The 21,176-nt window shown below is 32.8% G+C and overlaps 3 protein-coding genes across 6 annotated transcripts; 2 read left to right on the plus strand and 1 right to left on the minus strand.

The window, feature by feature from the left end:
• The first annotated feature begins 1,469 nt into the window (after nt 1-1,469).
• Nucleotides 1,470-2,273, plus strand: LOC104112085 (uncharacterized). Its single transcript, XM_009621915.4, has one exon. The coding sequence runs from the start codon at nt 1,605-1,607 to the stop codon at nt 1,974-1,976; it is 372 nt and encodes a 123-aa protein (XP_009620210.1). The 5' UTR covers nt 1,470-1,604; the 3' UTR covers nt 1,977-2,273.
• An 8,288-nt stretch (nt 2,274-10,561) lies between these two features.
• Nucleotides 10,562-13,221, plus strand: LOC104112086 (DNA-directed RNA polymerases II and V subunit 6B-like). The gene is made up of 6 exons (XM_009621916.4): nt 10,562-10,719; nt 12,233-12,266; nt 12,367-12,542; nt 12,660-12,711; nt 12,827-12,894; nt 13,000-13,221. The coding sequence occupies exons 1-6, from the start codon at nt 10,688-10,690 to the stop codon at nt 13,067-13,069; spliced, it is 432 nt and encodes a 143-aa protein (XP_009620211.1). The 5' UTR covers nt 10,562-10,687; the 3' UTR covers nt 13,070-13,221.
• Nucleotides 13,222-14,182: 961 nt separating this feature from the next.
• LOC104112087 (short-chain dehydrogenase TIC 32 B, chloroplastic-like) lies at nt 14,183-19,382 on the minus strand. 4 transcript variants are annotated; one of them, XM_009621919.4, is made up of 9 exons: nt 19,198-19,382; nt 19,003-19,105; nt 17,081-17,328; nt 16,918-16,997; nt 16,627-16,780; nt 16,452-16,530; nt 15,552-15,636; nt 15,421-15,467; nt 14,183-14,626 (listed from the first exon to the last, which is right to left on the minus strand). In XM_009621919.4, the coding sequence occupies exons 2-9, from the start codon at nt 19,039-19,041 to the stop codon at nt 14,453-14,455; spliced, it is 906 nt and encodes a 301-aa protein (XP_009620214.1). In that variant the 5' UTR covers nt 19,042-19,105; nt 19,198-19,382; the 3' UTR covers nt 14,183-14,452. The 4 variants fall into 4 exon arrangements, with proteins under 4 accessions (XP_009620214.1, XP_070037942.1, XP_009620212.1 ...); XM_070181841.1 differs by having other exon boundaries at nt 17,081-17,312; nt 19,198-19,380; XM_009621917.4 differs by having other exon boundaries at nt 17,081-17,312; nt 19,003-19,260.
• Between the last annotated feature and the right edge of the window lie 1,794 nt (nt 19,383-21,176).

The following is a 21,176-nucleotide window of genomic DNA, read 5'->3' on the forward strand; positions in this document are numbered from 1 at the left end:
AGTCATTCAAATTAGTTGGAGATTGAGGCTTAGTAGTAGTTGAATTTTGAATGCTTATGGTTCGTGACTTTCTAGTTTCTATAGCTAGAGTGCTAGCAACCAAAAGTTGAAATTGTTTTTGTCAAGTCGGGCTATAACATCAAGTTGAAAGGGAGACTTGAAGCAACGGTAAAGTTATCTCTGTGTAACCTATAGATCACGGGTTCGAACAATGGAATTAGTCACTATGCTTGCGCATCGGGGTGACTGCCTACATTACACCCTTTAGGATGCGATCCTTCCCCCAAATCTTGTGTGAATGCGGATATTTTGTGTACCGAGCTGCCTTTTGCCAATAAACATCTAGTCTAAGTGTAAATATTTTTCCATTTCAAACTATGATAGCCTAAGGAACATAAGACATGGAAAAAGATAAGTTCGAATAGGTTACTCTTAAGTCTTAACTCATGATTCGCCACCTGTTTTTATGTTTTTGTTACATTGGGTTAATGGCAGTACTATTATTATCATAGTTATCATGATTAAGATTATGGTTATCATTATCCTTATCATTGTCATTATCATAATCATCTCATTATCTCCATTATCTTTATTTCATTATTTTCATCTTTTTTCGTGTAACAAAAAAGAGAATATTTTTTGGGCAAAGTCTATTCAGAGATGAGAATGGGTGCACTAACTGGTTCAAACTATTTATAGTTAACAATTTTAGAAAAATATTTTATTAAGTTCATCATCTTCATTGTCTGTAAAAAGTAATGGATACAATTAGTATTATGTATTCATCAACCTAAAATTGAAAAATACAAACACCTAAAATTGAAGGTCAAGTGTCCAACATAAAATATTAGCACCTAAATTTAAGGTAGTCAAAGTGTATTATCATGTTGAGCACTTAAAACGAATCCTCCGAATATTTATGCTAAAATATCATATTTTTCTCACCAACCCCATACCAAAATCTCTAATAATAATAGTGCCACGTCCGCGTTGTCTACCAAAATAACCGTTCCTTTTAGTTGCAACCCCTTTTCTATCTCACCAAACTACCAAAAGATTAGCTTCATCTTTTTATATGGAGGAGTTAGTCAACAAATTATCTATCCATTATAATTACAATTTAACTTATATACTGTAATAAAATTTTACACTATCAGTATATATTTTATTATATTGTAATAGATGATCAGTAAAAGCAGTTTCTAACATTGAACCCATTATATTTTAAAAATTATGGGTTTATATCTATTATTTTTGTAATTTTAATATTTTTACATATAACTCGAAAGTTGCATCCCCCTAGTGATCAACCTAATTTTTTCAGGTTATTAATATCACTTTTTACGAACATTTATATGTAGTTACTTTTTAGGTGATTTATAGTGCAAAATTCTTTTACACGGTCAAAACATATAAGCTAAACTCTAACAACTAAATTACTTGAAACCATGTTGTATGCTACATTATGAAAGTAGTTAAGATTAGGTCCATCTTTTCCATAACAACCAACATCCTTATTATACTTATGTTTGACCAATAAACATGTAACCCCATTATATTCATATTCTTGTTATGTTCCAAACACAATTTTTTTCTAGTAAAACATGAGCTTCATTTTCTTGAACTCAATTTATCAAAGGCTCTCATTGAGGCTACCATTGTTATTCTATGCTGCAACATGGACAACCCTTTTAACAATAATAGTAGCAGTGGCTTCTTTTTCGCCGGAATTAGCCTTCGTTTCGGCGATAACGCCGTCGTCTTCCTTCTCTCAGGCTTGTCATGATAGAGGATCTGTGAGAATTCCATTGGATCTTCCATTAGAGGTTTTTTGTTTCCCTACTGAGGTTTTTCAGAGGTCTAAAATGGATTTGCTTGTTCCTCCTATTTTTGCTGCTACTATTGTGGCTGTCTCGGCTTATGTAGTTAAAGCTTTGGCTTTGTGGGAGGTTGATGGTGAAAATAATCAATTTTGATCTTTAAACCCGAGACTTGTGTTGGTAGGAGGTAGCAGGTATCCCGTGAAATTAGTTACGCGCAAACCGACTCGAATACCATGATTATTCCAAAAATTAATCAGTTTTTTTTTTCACTTTTGTTAGTTTTGTACTTTTGTGTATGGGTTGGAGATTTCTTCACATTTTATTGTTGATTCTTGGAATAATATTCAGTCTCTAATTTCTTTGGAAGAAGAAGCTTTTTCTTGTTGGTGTAGTGATTTATGTTTGCGGATGAGTAAAGATTTGCATAGTAGAGTAGAGCCAGAATTTGAAGTTTATGGATTCGTAATTTTAGTTTGTTTAAGTTACTGGATACTAAATAAATAATTTATACATGAATTTTTTAAAACAAATATGTGATTTGAACTGAAACTAATGGGTTCGACCGAGCCCGTATCCTGCGTGCTATCTCCGCCCTGAAGATTTGTGTTGAGTCTCGACATTTTCATGCATGATAAGTTCATGTTTACATCATTAATTTGTTACTTTTACCCATTGCAGGTTGATCATAGTCATGCGAGTTGCTTCTTGAAATAAATATACTCTGTCTTTAATGAAAATTGAGTTTCATAAAAATTATATTTTAATATTTTTGGTATTACGATGAAAAATATATTTATACAATTACGGCGTTACTTAAAACGTAATTAGGCCATAATGTTTACAATAACTGTATCGTATTAGAAAGATATTCTATTTATAAAGGCAACACAAAGTTAGGCTGCTCAATTTGTTAATGTTGCTTTAAAAGTCTAAAAGATGTGATGTATAACTTGGTGCCGCTATAACAATTTAAATTCTGTTATAAAATAAAGACCGTAGAGTAAAGACAAGTATAGAGATAAGTTGATATATTATTCAACTTCAAACTTATGTACTCCATCCGTTCACTTTTACTTGTCCACTATTGACTTTGCATACCCCTTAAGAAATAATAAATGAAGTGCATAATTTACCATGACACCCATATTAATTGATGCATATTTTTAATGGATTTGAGAAAATAATTTGAAATGAGTAAATAATATTGTGGGTATAACAGGGAAAAAAAATTGTCTTCTCTTGATATGCTAAAAGTGACAAGTAAAAGTGAAAATCTATTTTTAGAATACTGGACAAGTAAAAGTGAACGGAGAGAGTACATAATGAACTGAAAACTCATCTATTTATAGAAGAAAGGAAGCAGTTGCAAGACTTTTCAGGAAGCAGCTGCAAGGCTTTTCAGGAAGCAGCTGCAAGGCTTTTTAGGAAGCAGCTACGAGGCTTTTCTTGAGCTACATTGTAAGTTGTCTGCATGAGCTGCTTGCAACCTCAAAATCGCTGCAAATCATTTCATTGAGTTGCTCGCAACCTGCCTGCATTAGTTGTTGGTAGATAAACTTCAATAGAGCACCAAACGGATAATCTTCTTCAGGAAGATTATCTATAGCGGAGTAATAAATAGACATCCATAATATAATTATTTTTATAATACTCCCCCTTGGATGTTCATTAAAAGATATCGTGCCTCGTTAAAACCTTACTAGGAAAAATTTAGTGGAAAAAATACTAGTGAAGGAAAAAGAGTACACATATTTAGTAATACGCATTTCTAGCTGTCTCATTAAAAACCTTACAAGAAAAATCCATGGGAAAAATCTTAGTAAGGGCAAAAGAATACATCGCGTATTTTACTCTTCCGGATGAAAACCTTGTTTCAAATATTTGAGTTTCCGCATTCCAATCTTGTATACCATATTCTCAAAAGTTGAAGTTGGCAAAGATTATGAACAAATCTGTTGAATTGTCACTTGAACGGATTTGTTGCATATCGATGTCACCATTTTCTGAAGATCATGTATGTAGAATAATTTTGGTAAAATGTGTTTCATTCTATCTCCTTTTATAAATACTCTCTTTAATTACGCTATGCATGCAACATTGTCTTCGTATAAAATTGTGGATCTTTTATCATTCCAAACCATATTTTTCTTGAATAAAATGAATCACTGATCTCAACCTATGCATTCCCTACTTGCTTCATGAATAGCTATTATCTCAGCACGATTTGAAGAAGTAGCAACAATAGATTGATTTGTGGAGCGTCATGATATTACAATACCTCCACATGTAAACACGTACTCAATTTTAGATCGAGCTTTATTGGGATCAGATAAATAACATGCATCTGCATAACCAACAAGATCTGCACTACCTTTGTTAGCATAAAATAAACTCATATCAAGAGTTCCCTTTAAATATTGCAAAATATGCTTAATCTCATTCTAATATCTCTATGTATGAGAAGAGCTATATCTTGCTAGTAAATTAACAGAAAATGCTATGTCAGGCCTCGTAACTAGGGGTGTACGCGGACCGGGTTGGTTCAGTTTTTATCAAAACCAAACCAAACCAACTATATCAGTTTGGATTGGTTCGATTTTGTTAGGTTTTCAGTTTTTTTTTTGTTACATGAATATTATTCGAATCTTACTTTGTTAAAGTTATAGATAAAGTTTTGATAAGTGAATATATTTTTAGTAAATATTGAAAAAAATTGACAAACAAATGATCTATTAAAATGATCTAATTGGAAGAATTTTTTTAGTAACACATGATAGTTATTTTTATAGTCGTCTAACAATAATTTTTCGTTAATGTACGCTTTCAAAGTTAACATATAAGAGAATCCCAAATATTTTTACATTCTTTAAAGAAAATTCAATATCAAGTCTTAAAAATATATATATAAATTATATATTTATATGTCGGTTTGGTTCAGATTTTTTTACTCAATACAAAACCAAGTCAAACCAAACCTAGTTGGGTTTTCTAATCGGTTTGGTTTGATTTTTCGATTTGGTGCGATTTTTCGGTTTGGTTTGAATACCCCTACTTGTAGCATTAGCAAGATAAATAAATACACCAATTGTAGTGAGATAGGGTGTTTCAGGACCAAAGAGTTCTTCATCCTCTTCTGGTGGTCGGAACGGGTCCTTATTCACTTCAAGTGATCAAACAATCATTGGTATACTCAATGGATGCGCTTTGTCCATGTAAAAACGTTTTAAGACTCTTTCTATATAGGCAGATTGATGGATAAAGATTTCGTCTGCTAAATGTTCAATTTGCAGACCATGACAAAGTTTTGTCTTTCCAAGATCTTTCATCTCAAATTCTTTCTTAAGATATTCAATTGCCTTTTGGAGCTCTTCTCGAGTTCCAACAAGATTTAAGTCATCAACATAAACAGCAAGTATAACAAATTCTGATGCCATTTTCTTTATACAAATATATGGATAAATAACATCATTTATGTAATCCTCTTTCAGCAAATATTCACTAAGGCGATGATCTTTGTAATCTGATTGAATACATTTCTCGAGATTTTGAATTTGCTTCAGGCATTTTAAATCCTTCAGGGATTTTCATATAAATTTCATTATCAAGTGAACCGTACAGTTAAGTTGTACCTACATCCATTAGATGTATTTCAAGCCTTTTATGTAGTGCTAAACTTATGAGATATAGAAATGTTATGGCATCCATAATAGGTGAATATGTTTCATCAAAATCGACTCCAGGTCGTTGTGAGAATCCTTGTGCGACAAGGCGAGTTTTGTATCTTTCAATTTCATTTTTATCATTCTTTTTTCGCACAAAAATCCATTTATAACCAACTGATTTTATACCAGCAGGTGTTTGGACTACTGGTCCAAAGACCTCTCTTTTAGCAAGTGCATTCAATTCTAATTGAATTGCCTCTTGCCATTTTGGCCAAGCAGATCTTTGTCGACATTCTTCTACAGGTCGGGGTGAAAAGTCATCACTATCTCGCATAATGTTAAGTACAACATTATATGCAAAAATATTATTCACCACTATTTCATATCGATCTATATTAATCCCATCACCAGTAGAACTTATTAAAAGTTCCTCGCTCACTTGAGCCTCGAGTTCATTGATTTCTTCAGGAATCTCAGAACTAATCAGATATTGGGTCTCTTCAGGAGATCCCTTCATAGTATCATTTTGATCATTTATCGATTTTCTTTTTCGAGGATTTCGATCCTTAGAACCCAAAGGCCTACCATGCTTCAAGCGTGCTTTAGGTTCACTAGCTCGCATGCTAGTAGATGGTCCTGCTGGGACATCAATTCGGACAGATACATTCTCTGCAGGGATATGTGACTTAGTTATTCTTTTCAAATCAGTAAATGCGTCTGGCATTTGATTTGCTATATTCTGTAAATGGATGATTTTCTGGACCTCCTGATTGCATATAGGAGTACGTGGATCAAAATGAGATAATGATGAAACTTTCCACACAATTTCTCTTTTGATTTTCTTTTTCTCTCCCCCTAATTGTGAAAAATTTATTTTATCAAATCGACAATCTGCAAATCGAGCAGTAAATAAATCTCCCGTCAGTAGTTCAAGATAGCGAATAATAGAGGGTGATTCAAACCCAACATATATTCCTAACCTTCTCTGGGGGCCATCTTACTGCGCTGTGGTGGTGCTACTGGCACATATACAACACATCAAAAAATTTGTAGATGAGCAATATTTGGTTCATGACCAAAAACTAATTGTGACAGAGAATATTTTTTATAATGTGCCGGTCTGATACGAATAAGTAATATTGCATGCAATATAGCATGGCCCCAAACAGTAGTGAGAAATTTTATTTTCATAAGTAGTGGCCTCACTATCAATTGCAAGTGTTTAATAAATGATTTTGCAAGGCCATTTTGAGTATGAACATAAGCTACATGATGTTCAATTTTTATCCCAACTGATATACAATAATCATCAAAATCTTGAGATGAGAATTATCCAGCATTATCAAGGCGAATAGCCCTTATAGGATAATCTGAGAATTGTGCCCTTAATCGAATTATTTGGGTTAATAGCTTTGCAAGCGCCAGGTTGCGAGATGATAGTAGGCACACATGAGACCATCTTGAAGATGCATCTATTAGGACCATAAAATATCTAAACAACCCACTTGGTGGTTGAATAGGTCCACATATATACCCATGTATACGCTCTAAAAAGGTAGGGGATTCAATGTCAAGCTTCATTGGTGATAGTCTTGTGATCATTTTGCCTTGATAACAAGCATCACAAGAAAATTCATCATTTGTAAGAATCTTCAGGTTCTTTAATGGATGCCCACTCGAATTTTCAATAATTCGTATTATCATTATTGATCTAGGATGGCCCAAGCGGCTATGCCAAAGCACAAAAGTATTTGAATCAGTAAACTTCTAGTTTACGATAGAATGTGCTTCAACTGTACTCTTCTTTGAATAGTATAAGCCAAAAGATAAAGTTGGTAACTTTTCTACAATACACTTCTGGCCAGAAACATTCTTTGTAATATAAAGATATTCCACATTCATTTCATCTATCGTCTCAATATAATACCTATTCCGGTGGATATCTATAAAACTCAACAAGTTTCTTCGGGACTTGGAGGAAAATAATGTATTGTCTATAATAAGTTTTGCTCTCTTAGACAAAAGTATAGCAGCTCTTTCGGAGCCTTCAATCAAACTTATATGACTAGAAAATATAAAAATATTTGCTTTTTCCCTATGCAAATAAGTCTCGTGTTGATAATGTGTTATAAAATAAAGACTGTAAAGTAAAGACAAGTATAGAGAGAAACTGATATATTATTCAACTTCAAACATATGTACATAATGAACTGAAAACTCCTCTATTTATAGAAGAAAAGAAGCAGCTGCGAGATTTTTCAGGAAGCAGCTGCAAGGCTTTTTAGGAAGTAGCTGCGAGGCTTTTCTTGAGCTGCTTGTAAACTGTCTGCATGAGCTGCTTGCAACCTGCATGTTTAATAAGAAACTACTGCAAATCATTTCATTGAGTTGCTTGCAACCTGCCTACATCAGCTGCTTGTCGATAAACTTCAGTAGAACACCAAACGGATAATCTTCTTCAAGAAAATTATCTATAACGGAGTAATAAATGGACATCCACAATATAATTATTTTCATAACAAATTCCTTGAAATTGATAAATATAGAGCTTCTTTATTTATTGCGGATGTATGTTCTTTCCTAATCTTGGAATACCAAATTTTCTTTAGTCGTGTAACATTCTAGGTGAATCACACGATAATATAACATTAATTCTAGGCAAATTACACAGTAAACATAGAAGAAATGTTGGGTATATAAAGAAATAAGTCTTAAATTTTAATGACATATTGTAAAGTTGTGTGAATTTAAATCCAAAGCGAATAGTATTACTAGTAGACTTTGAGCTGTTACATTTTATTTCTACTATTTCTACAATATAGATAAAGCTAAAGTTCATGAAATCACATACACCTTGAACTAGATAGGTCAAAGTGACTGGTTGAATTTCTTCGAGCATGGAATAAATGTCATGGCTCTTAATCATTTTCATTTATTTTGTAATTTCTCCAAGTTCAAGTTTACTCTTTAAGCTATTATTTGATTAGGATTAAGTTGGGTGATCCAATAATACTAATCATAATTTAGACAATTCTCAAACATTTAACTTTCAACTACGCTCTGATACCTTACTAGTTAACTACTTCATAATGAATTTTCAATTGTCAACCATGTAGGCGCTCATTTTTATGCTTATAGAATGTTAGGAGATCTTTACAACTTTTTTTTAAAGCTAAAAATCTATTAAATTAGTGGAAGAAATAGGATATTTATATAATACTCTTAAATTATTGGGAAGATATATATTAAAAACTAAAATCTCAAGGGAGATTTGTGAAGTTATTATTTTAATAAATTATTAACGAGGAAAAATTATCAGTAACAAATAGGAAATTGAAAATGCTAATGCCAAAAAAAAAATGCTAACAAATATTTGCAAGTACTGAATCAAGCTTTGGGTTCGTCCTTTTTTTAAAATTACATTCAAGACATGTGATCATTCAAGTTCATACATTTTTACACTTTTTAATTCAGCTGACTGAACTCTTAAATAAATTATTTTAAATTAAAAAAAATTTAAAATATGTTTGACCTTTCCCAACAAAATAACAATTGCGATCCAGGTATTCTTGCTCAATTTAATTTAATGAAATTTATTTTCGTATTTCAACTTTGCAATAATTCTCGTGTCGAACTTTTCTGCTTTTGTATGATTAGTACTGACATTAGAGAAAAAGATGAAATTGGAAAAGAAGATCTCTAAATTATTTTTAGTCACAAGAATAGATCATGACCCTTGAACTTAGCGCCTTTTATTTAGTACTCTCCTGAATTTTTTGTTGGCCTAATTATTCTATTGAACTTAGCAATTTGATAGTCTCGACCTCCTAGGATGCTAACAACCCATGAAATTGTGGCACACACACTGTCACATGAATTTTTATGTCCACATGGCATGTTTTAAAATAAAATCTTTTTAAAAATCTTTTTAAGTCCACCAATTATTTGGACCATTTTTCTCGGGCCATATATATAAAAAAATTTGAAACAATATTATTTTGAAAATAAATTTTTTATTTGGCTAAAGATAATAATATTCTAATTAAGTTATTTTTATATGTTTAGCTAAAAAAGAAATTCATAGGTAAAATAAATTAAATAATTATTGTATCTAAAGAAGAAATAAAAAAAATAGAATTAAAACTCCATTATTTTGGTTAATTATTTTTGGCTAAATATTATGAAACTTCAACCAAACGCTGCATGAAAGAAAGAAACGCACATTTTTTTCTTTTTCTAGAAAATATATTGTTTGAACTCTATTACTTTGGCTAAACCTTCTTTTTATTTGGCTAAAATAATAGAATTTAAACTAAAATTTGCAGATTTAGCTCAAAAGTGAATAAACAGTTGAAACAAATAGTCATTATATCTAAGAGGACAAAAAGATACAATTGGGACAAAATATGTAATCTATATGAAAATAAAACAAAGAGGCATACAGATGAAATAAGTAAATTATTATGTCATAATGTGACACTTAATAGTTAAAAAGTACCTCACTTGAAAGATGATTCTTTTTTTTTTCTTTCCTTTCACGAGCCTAAAAGAGAGGGTATTCATGCTTTTTGTCACATTAATGTCTTGGTGGGTCGATGGTATCAAATTATCAAGTTCAAAGCGTAATAAAGCCAATGTAAAATTTAGGTATGCACTGAATAAAAATCGTCAAATTCAGGGGGTTCCTGATCTATTTTGCCCAAATTTCTTTAGTTTAAATGGACCTTTTGAATACAGTCGGTAGCCCGGTGCACGAAACTGGCATACCGCGTTCACACAAGGTATGGGAAAGGGCTGCACTTCAAGGGGGTGTGATGTATACAATCTACTTTAATGTAAATATTAGTAGCTAATTTCACGGCTTGAACTCATGACCTATATATCACACAGAGACAATTTTACCGTTGCTCAAAAGCTACGGTACGTTTTGAATACAGTCGATTGAACCAAAAGTGCTCAACTTTCGTATGCTCAAAGCATGTGCGTTTGAGATATAATGAAGACATAAAACATACATATCTCAAACTTAAGGGACCATTTGAGATAAATATAAAAGCCTCCAAATGGGCCGTAGTATATATTTAGAGTTTGATTTTGGGTTCAACTCTCACAAATTCACAAAAGGAGGACGCCTCCTTTTCCCCTCGCAAATATACACAAGTGAGACAGCAATTGACAGAGAGCTGTGAGGCGGACACAACAATGGCGGACGATGACTATGATATGGACGGAGGGTTAGTGCCCCTTTTCTTCCTTTTACTTTACTGAGCAAATTTTATGCTTATTTGGCTTATTGTGCGTAATACGATTTAATCGCTTGCTATTTGACTATCTCTGTTTTTTCAGTTCCTTTTTGGTATATTTAGCTGATTTCCAGTGGATATTAACCTCTTTTAGGGTTTAGTGCTTATAATTTCGTGCCTTAACCTTTTAGGGTTTGTCTGGTGGTTTGTTTAATATTTGGGTTTTATCGTAGGGGTGGTTTAACTTGTTTTAGGGGTTATGAATTTGGGTTTTAACGTTTTAGGATTTTAAAGTTCTTTACTTTGAATTTTACATTGCCATTCTTTTGGGTAGGTCTTGAAGTCTATATTGAGGTCTGTTCAGCTGAAATTGGCACAAATGGATATAGCCATTTTGGTCCTAGTTGATATTGTAAAGTTCTTATAAGCATTCGAGAACCTGTAGTCTTGTTTTTTTCTTTCTCTCATCTTCTTGATTTCGCATGGCGCAGAATTAAAGTAAACAAATAAAGGTGCCCCCCCTTTGTTAACTGCTTAAGCTTTAAGGTGATTTGGCTTTCAGAATTTAACTTTTAGATGAGGCGGTTCACACAAGAGCTGAAAGAAGTCTTCGCTTTGAGTCTTAATTGTGAGACATCAAGAAAAATATTTTCTCATGCATGGCCAGATAAAAAAACAAAACAAATAGAAGTGTCACCTCTAAAGTTTAAGCTTTTAGATGAGGCGATTCACACTATTTAATGACTAGTATCTGTGTATTGTTCGGAGAGTCTATTCTTAAAAGGATGTTGTTGGATAAGGTGGCAGGATACCCTTATAGAATTAGGTAGACGGAGGCTCCCCTGTAACGGCTCTACGACAGTACCACTGAGTGTAACTTATTCTGGATTGCTGCTTTTAATGGATCATTTGTGCCGGTTTGAGATTATTTTGAAATTTAGCTGATTAGTTCATTTAAGGTAATATACTATTTTGTCGATCAATGATTTTGAAAAAATGTATGCATAAAGTCGCTTAACTAGCTGCATTCTAGAGGACTTTCACATGAATGGTAATGGGATGGACAACCAGCAGTGCTGGAGGTTAAGGTCATGGTGTTCACAGAATTGTCCTATTTTGCTCCAGAAATGCTTTGTATTAATACAATGGAAATATTTTGAAAGAATTTATACAATTGATATTTCCAAAAATAAAAAATAAAAATGCAGCAATCCTTCTGCATGAATATTGCTATATATAGTGCATGCTAACACAAGCCGTGGAGATTTCTACTGTTCATGTTCTAGCTTTTCCCGGGAAAGATCCCTACCATATGCATTGATAGGGCATTGACCTTTTTGTAAGTCCAGCGAGGACAGCTATTTTTGTGGTTAAACCATTTGTTACTGGTGTATTTGTTTTTTGTTTTCTGATTTGGTGGTTGTGAAGATGAATTACGTTGGATTCTGGTAAAGGTCATTGGGTATTTTACCTATTAGGCATTTATCTGTCTACATTTGTGCAGATACGTGGACGAGCCAATAGAACCTGAGCCTGATGTAAGATGATTTCTCCTCCTTGTATTCATTATTATGGGTATGTAATTTTTTTTCATTTGTGCTTAATGAAGCATATTGCATTATTTGGAATAACCGACAGGAAGGAGCAGAGATTGAAGAAGATAATGGCAACAATGAGGACATACCAGACCCCCTGTTGGGTGAAGGTGAGGAGAAAACAGAGCAAGAGCCTGTGGAGCGACCTCGGAAGACGTCGAAGTATATGACAAAATATGAACGTGCTAGAATCCTGGGCACTCGTGCACTCCAGATCAGGTCCTTTTGTTTTTTCCCAGCTTTGCATTATTCCCAAGTTCGTATTTTAAAGTTTGAAAACTTGTGAAGCCAAATGCAATCTTTTATAATTTGGTGAGTTCTTTTTTCCTTGAGCAGCATGAATGCTCCTGTGATGGTTGAGTTGGAGGGGGAAACTGATCCACTTGAGGTGAGCCTCTTTTTTAATCTTCCTTCATAGTTCAGACTTATGCACACACTGTTTGTTTGGTGAAGTTTCTAGATTGCCTGATGTCTTTTTCGTTAATGTTCATTTATGTTAAAAGATTGCAATGAAGGAGCTCCGAGAGAGAAAGATACCATTCACAATTCGCCGTTACCTGCCTGATGGAAGGCAAGACTTCCTTTGTCTTTAAGCATCTGTTTTTATTTCTTTCCCATTTATTGCCTCATCCTCTTCCTACTTAAGTTTAATTATCTTTTTTTGGTGTTGTATTAGTTATGAAGATTGGGGAGTCGATGAATTGATTGTTGAGGATTCATGGAAGAGACAAGTCGGAGGAACTTGATGCTTCTTGTGAGGAGTATTATCTGTTGTTTTTGGTTGTCGAACTCCACCAAATTATTGTGAAGTTATCAATGTATTAAGGAAAATTCAAGTGCTTATTCATATCGGCTGTGTAATATTGCAAGTTCTAATGGGTATGTACTTTGTCAACCATTGATGGAGCTAGGGCATGCTGAGTTTTGTATGAGATGGAAGTAATTTACTAGTAGGGTCCTGAGACTCCAGAAGTTCGTTAGTAAATGGAAAAATGGAGTAGACTCTCAACATTTTTTAGAAGGAAATAGGCTTGCACACTTAGCATGTCGTATCTGTGTTAAGATTTCTATATGTTTCCACCGATTCTCTCTTAAGCTAATAAAGACTACCTAAATTACTTCTAAGGTGTCGTTTGGTTGGGAAACAAGTTATTCTAGGATTAATATCCCGGGATTAGTTATCTTGGGATTGTTATTCCACAGGGATAAAAATACACTATAATCTCGGGATTAGTTATATCGCGATTTTAAAGTTCATCTCAAATTTATTTTTGGGATTAATTATCGCAATTTTGTATTGAAGGAGCCCTAAGCATAATGTTTGACATTGTAATTAGATCCATAAACCGGTGTATGTTATTTTCGAATAGTGACAAGAAAAAAAGAATTCCAATGATAAAAAGAGTAGCTTCCTACCTATTGATACAATTAATTGAGACTTTTGTTTACTCATCTCATCCATTGGTTCTCATGATCAATTTGTGAAAACAGTGGCAACAATCTTTGGTGAGATGCATATTTGAAACGACTTTTGAATCATTGCGACGCAACAATCACGAGAATTAAAGGCCAAAATATGATTTTGTAAAAACGTGAAAACTCTATCAACTACTCGTTTCAAAGCATGATAAACATGCAACATTGGATCCATGTTGTATATTTGAATGAGGTTGACCTCCTTGCTTCTCTCACGGTACATTCCTCTTCCTGCCAAATTACATAGAAGGAATAATTTAACTACATTATGTGAAAATACAAATTATTTTCTTAATGATATTTTACTCGACAAACATAGGAATCAGTCAATCACCCAGGAGTTGCAAAAAATATGAAAATAAATCACATCTCACTAGGATATCTTGGTCTACAAAATCTTTTGTTAATGAAGTCTATTGTTAATTGTGATATAGGTTAATCAGTATTTGAATTTGCCTACTGTAAAATTTGAACACAATAGACATTGCAGAGTCATTTACAGTAGCTGATAACCAAGAGAAAAGCAAAAAGCACTTCATTTAGACTTTAAACAAAACTAGAAAAGCTAACTCAAACAAACTTCTAATAACAGTTTCACTAAATATGAAGGAAATAACATTTCTTTCCAGGCTCTCTCAGGAATTATCAACTTATCAACTCTTTAAAGCTGCATTGATCAAGTTGTTACTGACATCCCAAAGGTTTCGAGCTAAAGCTTCGTCTTGTGCTAGCTTGCTTGGCTCATGCTCATTGCAGTCAACGAAATACTTTCCAGTGACGCCTTTTAGACTTGGATGGAGGGCAACATAGCATGTCGTAGCTGCTCCCTGTCAAATAGAATCATTGTCAATCCCAGTATGTATTTTCTTCTTCAAAAATCTAATGACAGTTTACATAATTATTGAAGTATGATTGCCCAGATAGTTCATTCATATTGAACCTTAACTTTATTACATAAAGATATGATATCGTAATGCCTTATTTTGTTGGAGAACAATTCATTTTACCTGGAATTAAAGGTCCACATAGGTGTCCAAACAAATTTAACGTAGATTTAACTCATATACGCTAATAGTGCAAATTCTTTACACAATCAGTGCCTTATAGTAGGTCATTGCCCCTATTTCCTAGTTTATCATCTCATGATCAATAGAGTTGGTTAGACAGTGTACTAAAATTAAACTTATTTAACCTAGCAATCTCGTTGCCAGAAGAGTTAATCCTTTAAAATACTCGAATAGAAGACCACAGAGGCAAAACACTGACTTTTGAACCTATTCAGAATATAGGCGCTTCTTTAATTTCTGATTAAGGTACAAGGGCATTGTTGGGAAGCCATTAACAGAATTTCTTGATTAGTTAATACCAAATTGCCTATAGTATAATCCTCTGCATATTTGTAATATAGTTCTACAGGGAAACTTTGGGATAATTTAGTTAAAAAGACAAAAATTAGCAGATGTCGTTATTCAGCTAATAGGTGCATTCTATTCCTTTAGTTATAGTTGTTCTGATGATGTGTTAAGAGTTATAAAGCTTTAAACTCAGTAATGCGGTTAACTTTTTGTGACAACGCATTTTCAGAAAGGTTAAAATCCTTTCCAGGAATTAATTTATTTACCTGAGGGACATTCTTCCACATGAAACAAGTGAAAGCCCTAAAGATTCCTGTCAAAGAAAATACAAGTAAAATTCCTGAAAAATGAGTGTAGTAGAGGCAATCTTTTGTAGAGGTTAATATAGAATACATACTCATTGAAAGACCAGAATGTCTCATGAGGTTTGTCATTATTAAACCTGGATGCACTGAGTTGACAGTTATATTTGCTCCCTCTTCCTGCATTTGAGGACAATATTACACTTTTTTAAAGTATTCTGAGTGTATATCTAGCTGCAAATTCAGGTAAAGATTTTTCATTAGTTATTCACTTAATCTCTTAAATACAAGGAATATGAATAGGTGCAAACTCTCTTATACAGTAAATACATTAATTTTGTTTAAGACCAATATCAATAAATAAAAGTGTCCAATCAACATTTTAAACATGTATATTAGAAGATTTGCTCAATTCAACATGATATTAAAGTACGCGAATATTCTGAATGCGATTCTTACACGACCTATTGTCAGAGAATTTCCACGTGCTCGACCACTAGCATGTGAAGTGACATGTTGAAGATTGATATAACATATTACGAGTGTCTGAGCTCTAACTGTTTATACTTTTAAGATAGAGGATTCACACAATCCAACAACTTAAGGTTGTGACACAACATCTCCAAACGCAAACTTGTACATCTTTTCTCTGTGATGGACAACCTAGCCACCAGGAAATATGCCAAGGATGATAGGTTGTTAAGCCATTGGTTTGATGAGCCCATGTGGCCAAGAACCAAAACCAGACTAACAGCAGAGGCCGATCTAGAGCAATTCAGCGAGTTCAACTGAACCGCAATACTTTTAGTTCAAATCACTAATACATATGTAAAAAGATTTTTAAAATGTAAATATATACTAGATTACCTCCATTTTGAACCTGTTGACTCTAAATCTTGGATTTGCCTATGCTAAGAGAGACATCTAGTTTTGATATTATATCAGTTGCTCCTCATATGGATAGCTTGCAGTAATAAACAAGTTTATTGAGTTACCTGCAAGCGACGAGAAAGTTCATTGGAATGCAATAGGTTGGCTAACTTGGATTGCCCATATGCTAGTCTTTCTTGATAACTGGTTCAAGAAAAAACGGTTGGAAGTAAACTAAAGCGATAGTTTTAGTTCACTGTCCTGAAGTGGACAAAAGGTTGATAGGGTAATGTAGTATACCTGCTCTTGTCACTGATTTTGTGAAATTGTATTCCTTCTTTATAGGGGTACTGATGAAGTATTGATGACAGGTTCACAATCCTACCCTGAATACCAGTAGCTTTTGATGTTTCCTTCATTTTGTCTATAAGAAGGTTAGTCAAGTAGAAGTGACCTGAAAACCAAGAAATAGAGATTTGCGAACTAGATCAGCTGCGTCGAGAGAGTGGTTTCTTTCAAAATGAGTATTAAATGATAAGGTAAATAATTCAGCCAAAATGTGTATTTCAAGTTACACATTGTAATATATACCTATATGATTTGTGGCGAATTGCGTCTCTATGCCATCTTCTGAAAGCTGAAATGGACAGAACATAATACCTGCATTGTTTCTAATTTGCAAATTCTCATTAGGTAAACATATTGTTCTAGTAAAACTCTATCGAAAAGCACATTGGAGAAAGAGAGCAATTACATTAAGATATTGAGAGGAAGGTTAAGTGCTTTTAATTTATCAGCAAATGCCTTCACTGTTCTAATTGAGCTCAGGTCAAGTTTCTCAACATCGACGCGAGCAGCATTATTGTCCTTCAGAATTTGCTGCTTTGCTTCATTTGCAGCCTCCATATTTCTTGCTGCAATAATGACATGGACATTCCTCAAAGCTAAAACTCTTGCTGTCTCCAAACCGATGCCGCTTGCACCTCCTGTAGTCGCAATGCGCTATCATGACAAAGTTGATTGGAAAATTACCATAAACTGTAAATAAAGTACACCATGAGCCTAACTCAACACCAAACATTAGCACATGAAGTGAGGATTGCCAACTTTCATATCAGGAGGTAAAGATTGCCAAGATCATATAAGGAGATAATTGCTCATCCTCTCAACCCATGAAAACGTTTACTTGAAAATTACAAAACATTCTAAAGAAAATTGATCTTTGACGTAACTCAACCACACAAAACCAGCTCATGAGGTGATTATTGAGAAACTTGACCTGAGGGGATAATCGTTTAATCTCTTCACCCATGCCGGACATGTTAGCCCAAGGGTTCAACAACTCATCTATAGTTTTGATGATAACAAAATTTGAGAATTAAATTTTAATAACGGTGTGTATTCAATTTTACAGGATTGAATTGAGCCAAGCCATGTGCTAGAAATATGATTAAATTCAAATCCTATCTTACGAAATGATATGCTACAAAGTATACTGTCCTTTACTAAGAAGATGCTGAGAGGGTTCCAAGGACTTGATCTAAGATACTAAGGGGATCGACTCAAGGTGCAGTTAAAAAGATTATGACTCTACACTGATTCAAGGAGAGAATTCAAAGCCAAAAATATTCTTGGAATAAATGGTGTAATATTGGACGCAGAGCCTAGAATTTAGAAGCAAAAAGAATCATTATATCAGTGTTGTAGAAGCCGACAAATACAGAATCAAGATACTACCAAACAAGGCAAGAAAACTGTAGATGAAGAAAAAAATTAAAGATCAGCAACGGCTAGTAGAATCAAGAGTGAAGACTGAACTACAAATAGAAAAAGCAATGAAGAGAGACTTTTAAAATTCAGTTGCTCTCAAATTGCTTAAACTCAAAAGCTGTCTGTTCATCACCATCCAAAGCTCACAGTGATTTAAATCATGCTGTCTATAATTCCTTGAGCAATTGCTCTCAAATTGCTTATTATTGTGACTCATAGTATTTTTTATGTAGTTTTCAATTATGTAAATTTTATTTCAAAAAATTTAAAGATTATATGTCCTAATTCGTGATCAAAATTAAGAGGTTTGACTCTCGAAATTCGAACTGCATCACATAAATTGAGATTTTGGACAGAGGAAGTAACAAACATACTATAAGAGGTTAAGATTTCAAAAATAGAGTTAAAAATCTGTAGAACTGCAGCTAACTTAAATCCTTATATTATTTGTATAACTCAAAAGTCATCTGGTAGTAGATTTATCAGTCTATCACAGAGGCGGATCTACAGGGTACACACATGTACCCAGTAACTTTTGTCTGGACAGTGTACATGTGTTAAAAAAGGGGTATTATCATTTTAGCCCGCGCCAAAAATTATTTACATTCGGTAGCCGAAAAAGTATATAAAATTTGTATACTTTTTGTATATAACATACAGAATGTATATATACATAAAATATACAAAAAAAATATACATTTTTCGGCTATTGTTTTGAGAGCGGCTATATAATGTCATTTTCCCCTTAAAATAGTTCACTAAATATCAATAAATATTTGATTGTGAACTCAGTTATAATTGTAAATTTACTTAAAGTTATTGCAGTAACCCATAAACTTCGAATCCAGGATCCGCAATCTATCAAGTATCTAAGTATATATGAATGAGACTAAATATGAAAGTAACCTGTAACAATGGCGGTGAGATTGGAGCCGTCAATGCCATCAGTAACCTGTTCAGCAGTTGAAGCTGATCCAAACCCACTTGGCCCTAGTCTACCTGTTATCAACTTCAACATTTTCCCACCCTAATCACACACACGCACACACACACACACACAGAGAGAGAGTTAATTAGAGCAAGCAAAAAGAGATTCCTTACCTTCTGATGTTATAAACTGAGAATAAGGTAGAAACCAATCTGGTACAACATATAAAGAGTGGATTGTTGAAGAAGATAATTAATAAAGACAAGTTTCGAGTTAGAGAGTTGTGAACAGAAGGAATATTGGGTTACTATAATTCTTATTTTCTTACTTCCTCCTCTAATGGCACAGTTCAGATCGGAGAGTCAGATTTTTTATGACATAAATTTTTTAAACTTTTTAAACTAAAATTTACTATATATTTAAAAATTATATAAAAAATTATTATTTCATAATAATTAATAATTTAATATATTTAAATGCATATTAAAAGATCACGATCACATTGTGACGGAGAAAGTACTAGTATAAGTGATATTTTTTAGATTAAAAAAAATCCAAAGACACCTTTTACTCGTTGCGGTTTATAATAAATAATATTTTAACCTTTTTATTTTGTTCTAAAATAAGTGTTATTTTACCTAATCAAGAAGAGATTAACTTTATCTTTCCAATGTTGCTCTTATATACATATCTTAATGTATGAAGTTAACAATATATAAATTTTAATTAATGGTAAGTTAGTCAAAATAACTTTTATTTTTAGGAGTTAGTATTTTTTTAAGGAGTGTCAAATACCAAAAAACCACTTATTATGGACCGGAGAAAATAATTTTTTGCTAATTTAGTATTATCCTCGACTTAGAATTTTGTTAGAAGCTAAGGATAAAAATGAAATTTTATTCTAATGATTGAGATTATACTAGACCAATAGATTAACGGACTACAAAATTATTTAATTTTGAATAGTACAATGACAATGCATTCTTTTCCATGTTACATAATCTATATCAATATCATTATATAAGTTAGAAGTCCTAAATTATCTATCTATCTATCTATTTATCTATATCTATATACACTATATTAAAAGTATGAAAACTTTTAACGAAATATCGTTCGTCATTTTTATTCTTTAAAATATAAAATTCACATTAGACAAAATAGTAATTTGAGTATTTTATTAATATTTAGGAATAATTATTTAATTAATTCTCCTACAATTTAGGAATAGTTATTTAATTATTCTCTTATTATTAACAGTTTAGGAAAATTAATAAACTTTTGCCTAAATTTTTGCCTATTCGTTCTACTCCCTACGTTGGAGTAGTTAATAACTTTAAGTGTTTGGAGACCGTTTCTGTAGTTAAAAATATTCTGTCTAGCCTAAGTTTTCGCCTCTACGTTCAACTCCCTAAGTTGGAGTATTAAATGTGTTTATTTTGTAGTTATTACCTTTAAGGTTTAGGAAATCTTTTTTTTTTGTAGTTAATTTTTTTTTTTGCGTAGCCTAAATTTTCGCCTCCTGTTCTACTCCTTATGTTGGATTATTTAATGACTTTATTTGTAGTTAATACCTTTTAGGTTTATGAGACTTTTTTGTAGTTAAATTTTTTTGATTAAATCTCACACACAATTTCTTTTTCTTTTAGGTTATGAGTCTTTATTATTTGGTAAAATTCAAAGTTCCCGTTTTACGCGTGTACCTAATTTCAATATGTAACTATACTTACTACAAGTTATATTTGATTATAAAAGGCAAAATACATTAGTTACTCCCTGAACTATGGACCAAATTCCTGTTACACACTTTTTGCGGACAAAAATTACCTTACACACTCAATCTTTCTGAAGTGTGCTTAAGATACACCTTTTATTTTTATTTTTTTATGTTTGACCACTTCTTCTCCGAGATTGCATCACACACGCTAATTAAATTGTAACACATGTCATAACTTAAGGGAAAAAAAGAAAATGCATAATTTGTATCCCAATTGATAATTTTTAAACAAGAAAAAGAAATCAGAAAACAAACCCCACCCCACCCGTCTCTTATCTTTCCCAACCCCCACCGTCCCCTCCCCATGTCCACTTTCCTCTCCGATTAATCAGAAAATTCCCTCATAAAACACCTTTCTTCTCCCATTCTTTAAGA

Source organism: Nicotiana tomentosiformis, chromosome 7 (genome assembly GCF_000390325.3).
Source record: "Nicotiana tomentosiformis chromosome 7, ASM39032v3, whole genome shotgun sequence".
NCBI lineage: Eukaryota > Viridiplantae > Streptophyta > Magnoliopsida > Solanales > Solanaceae > Nicotiana > Nicotiana tomentosiformis.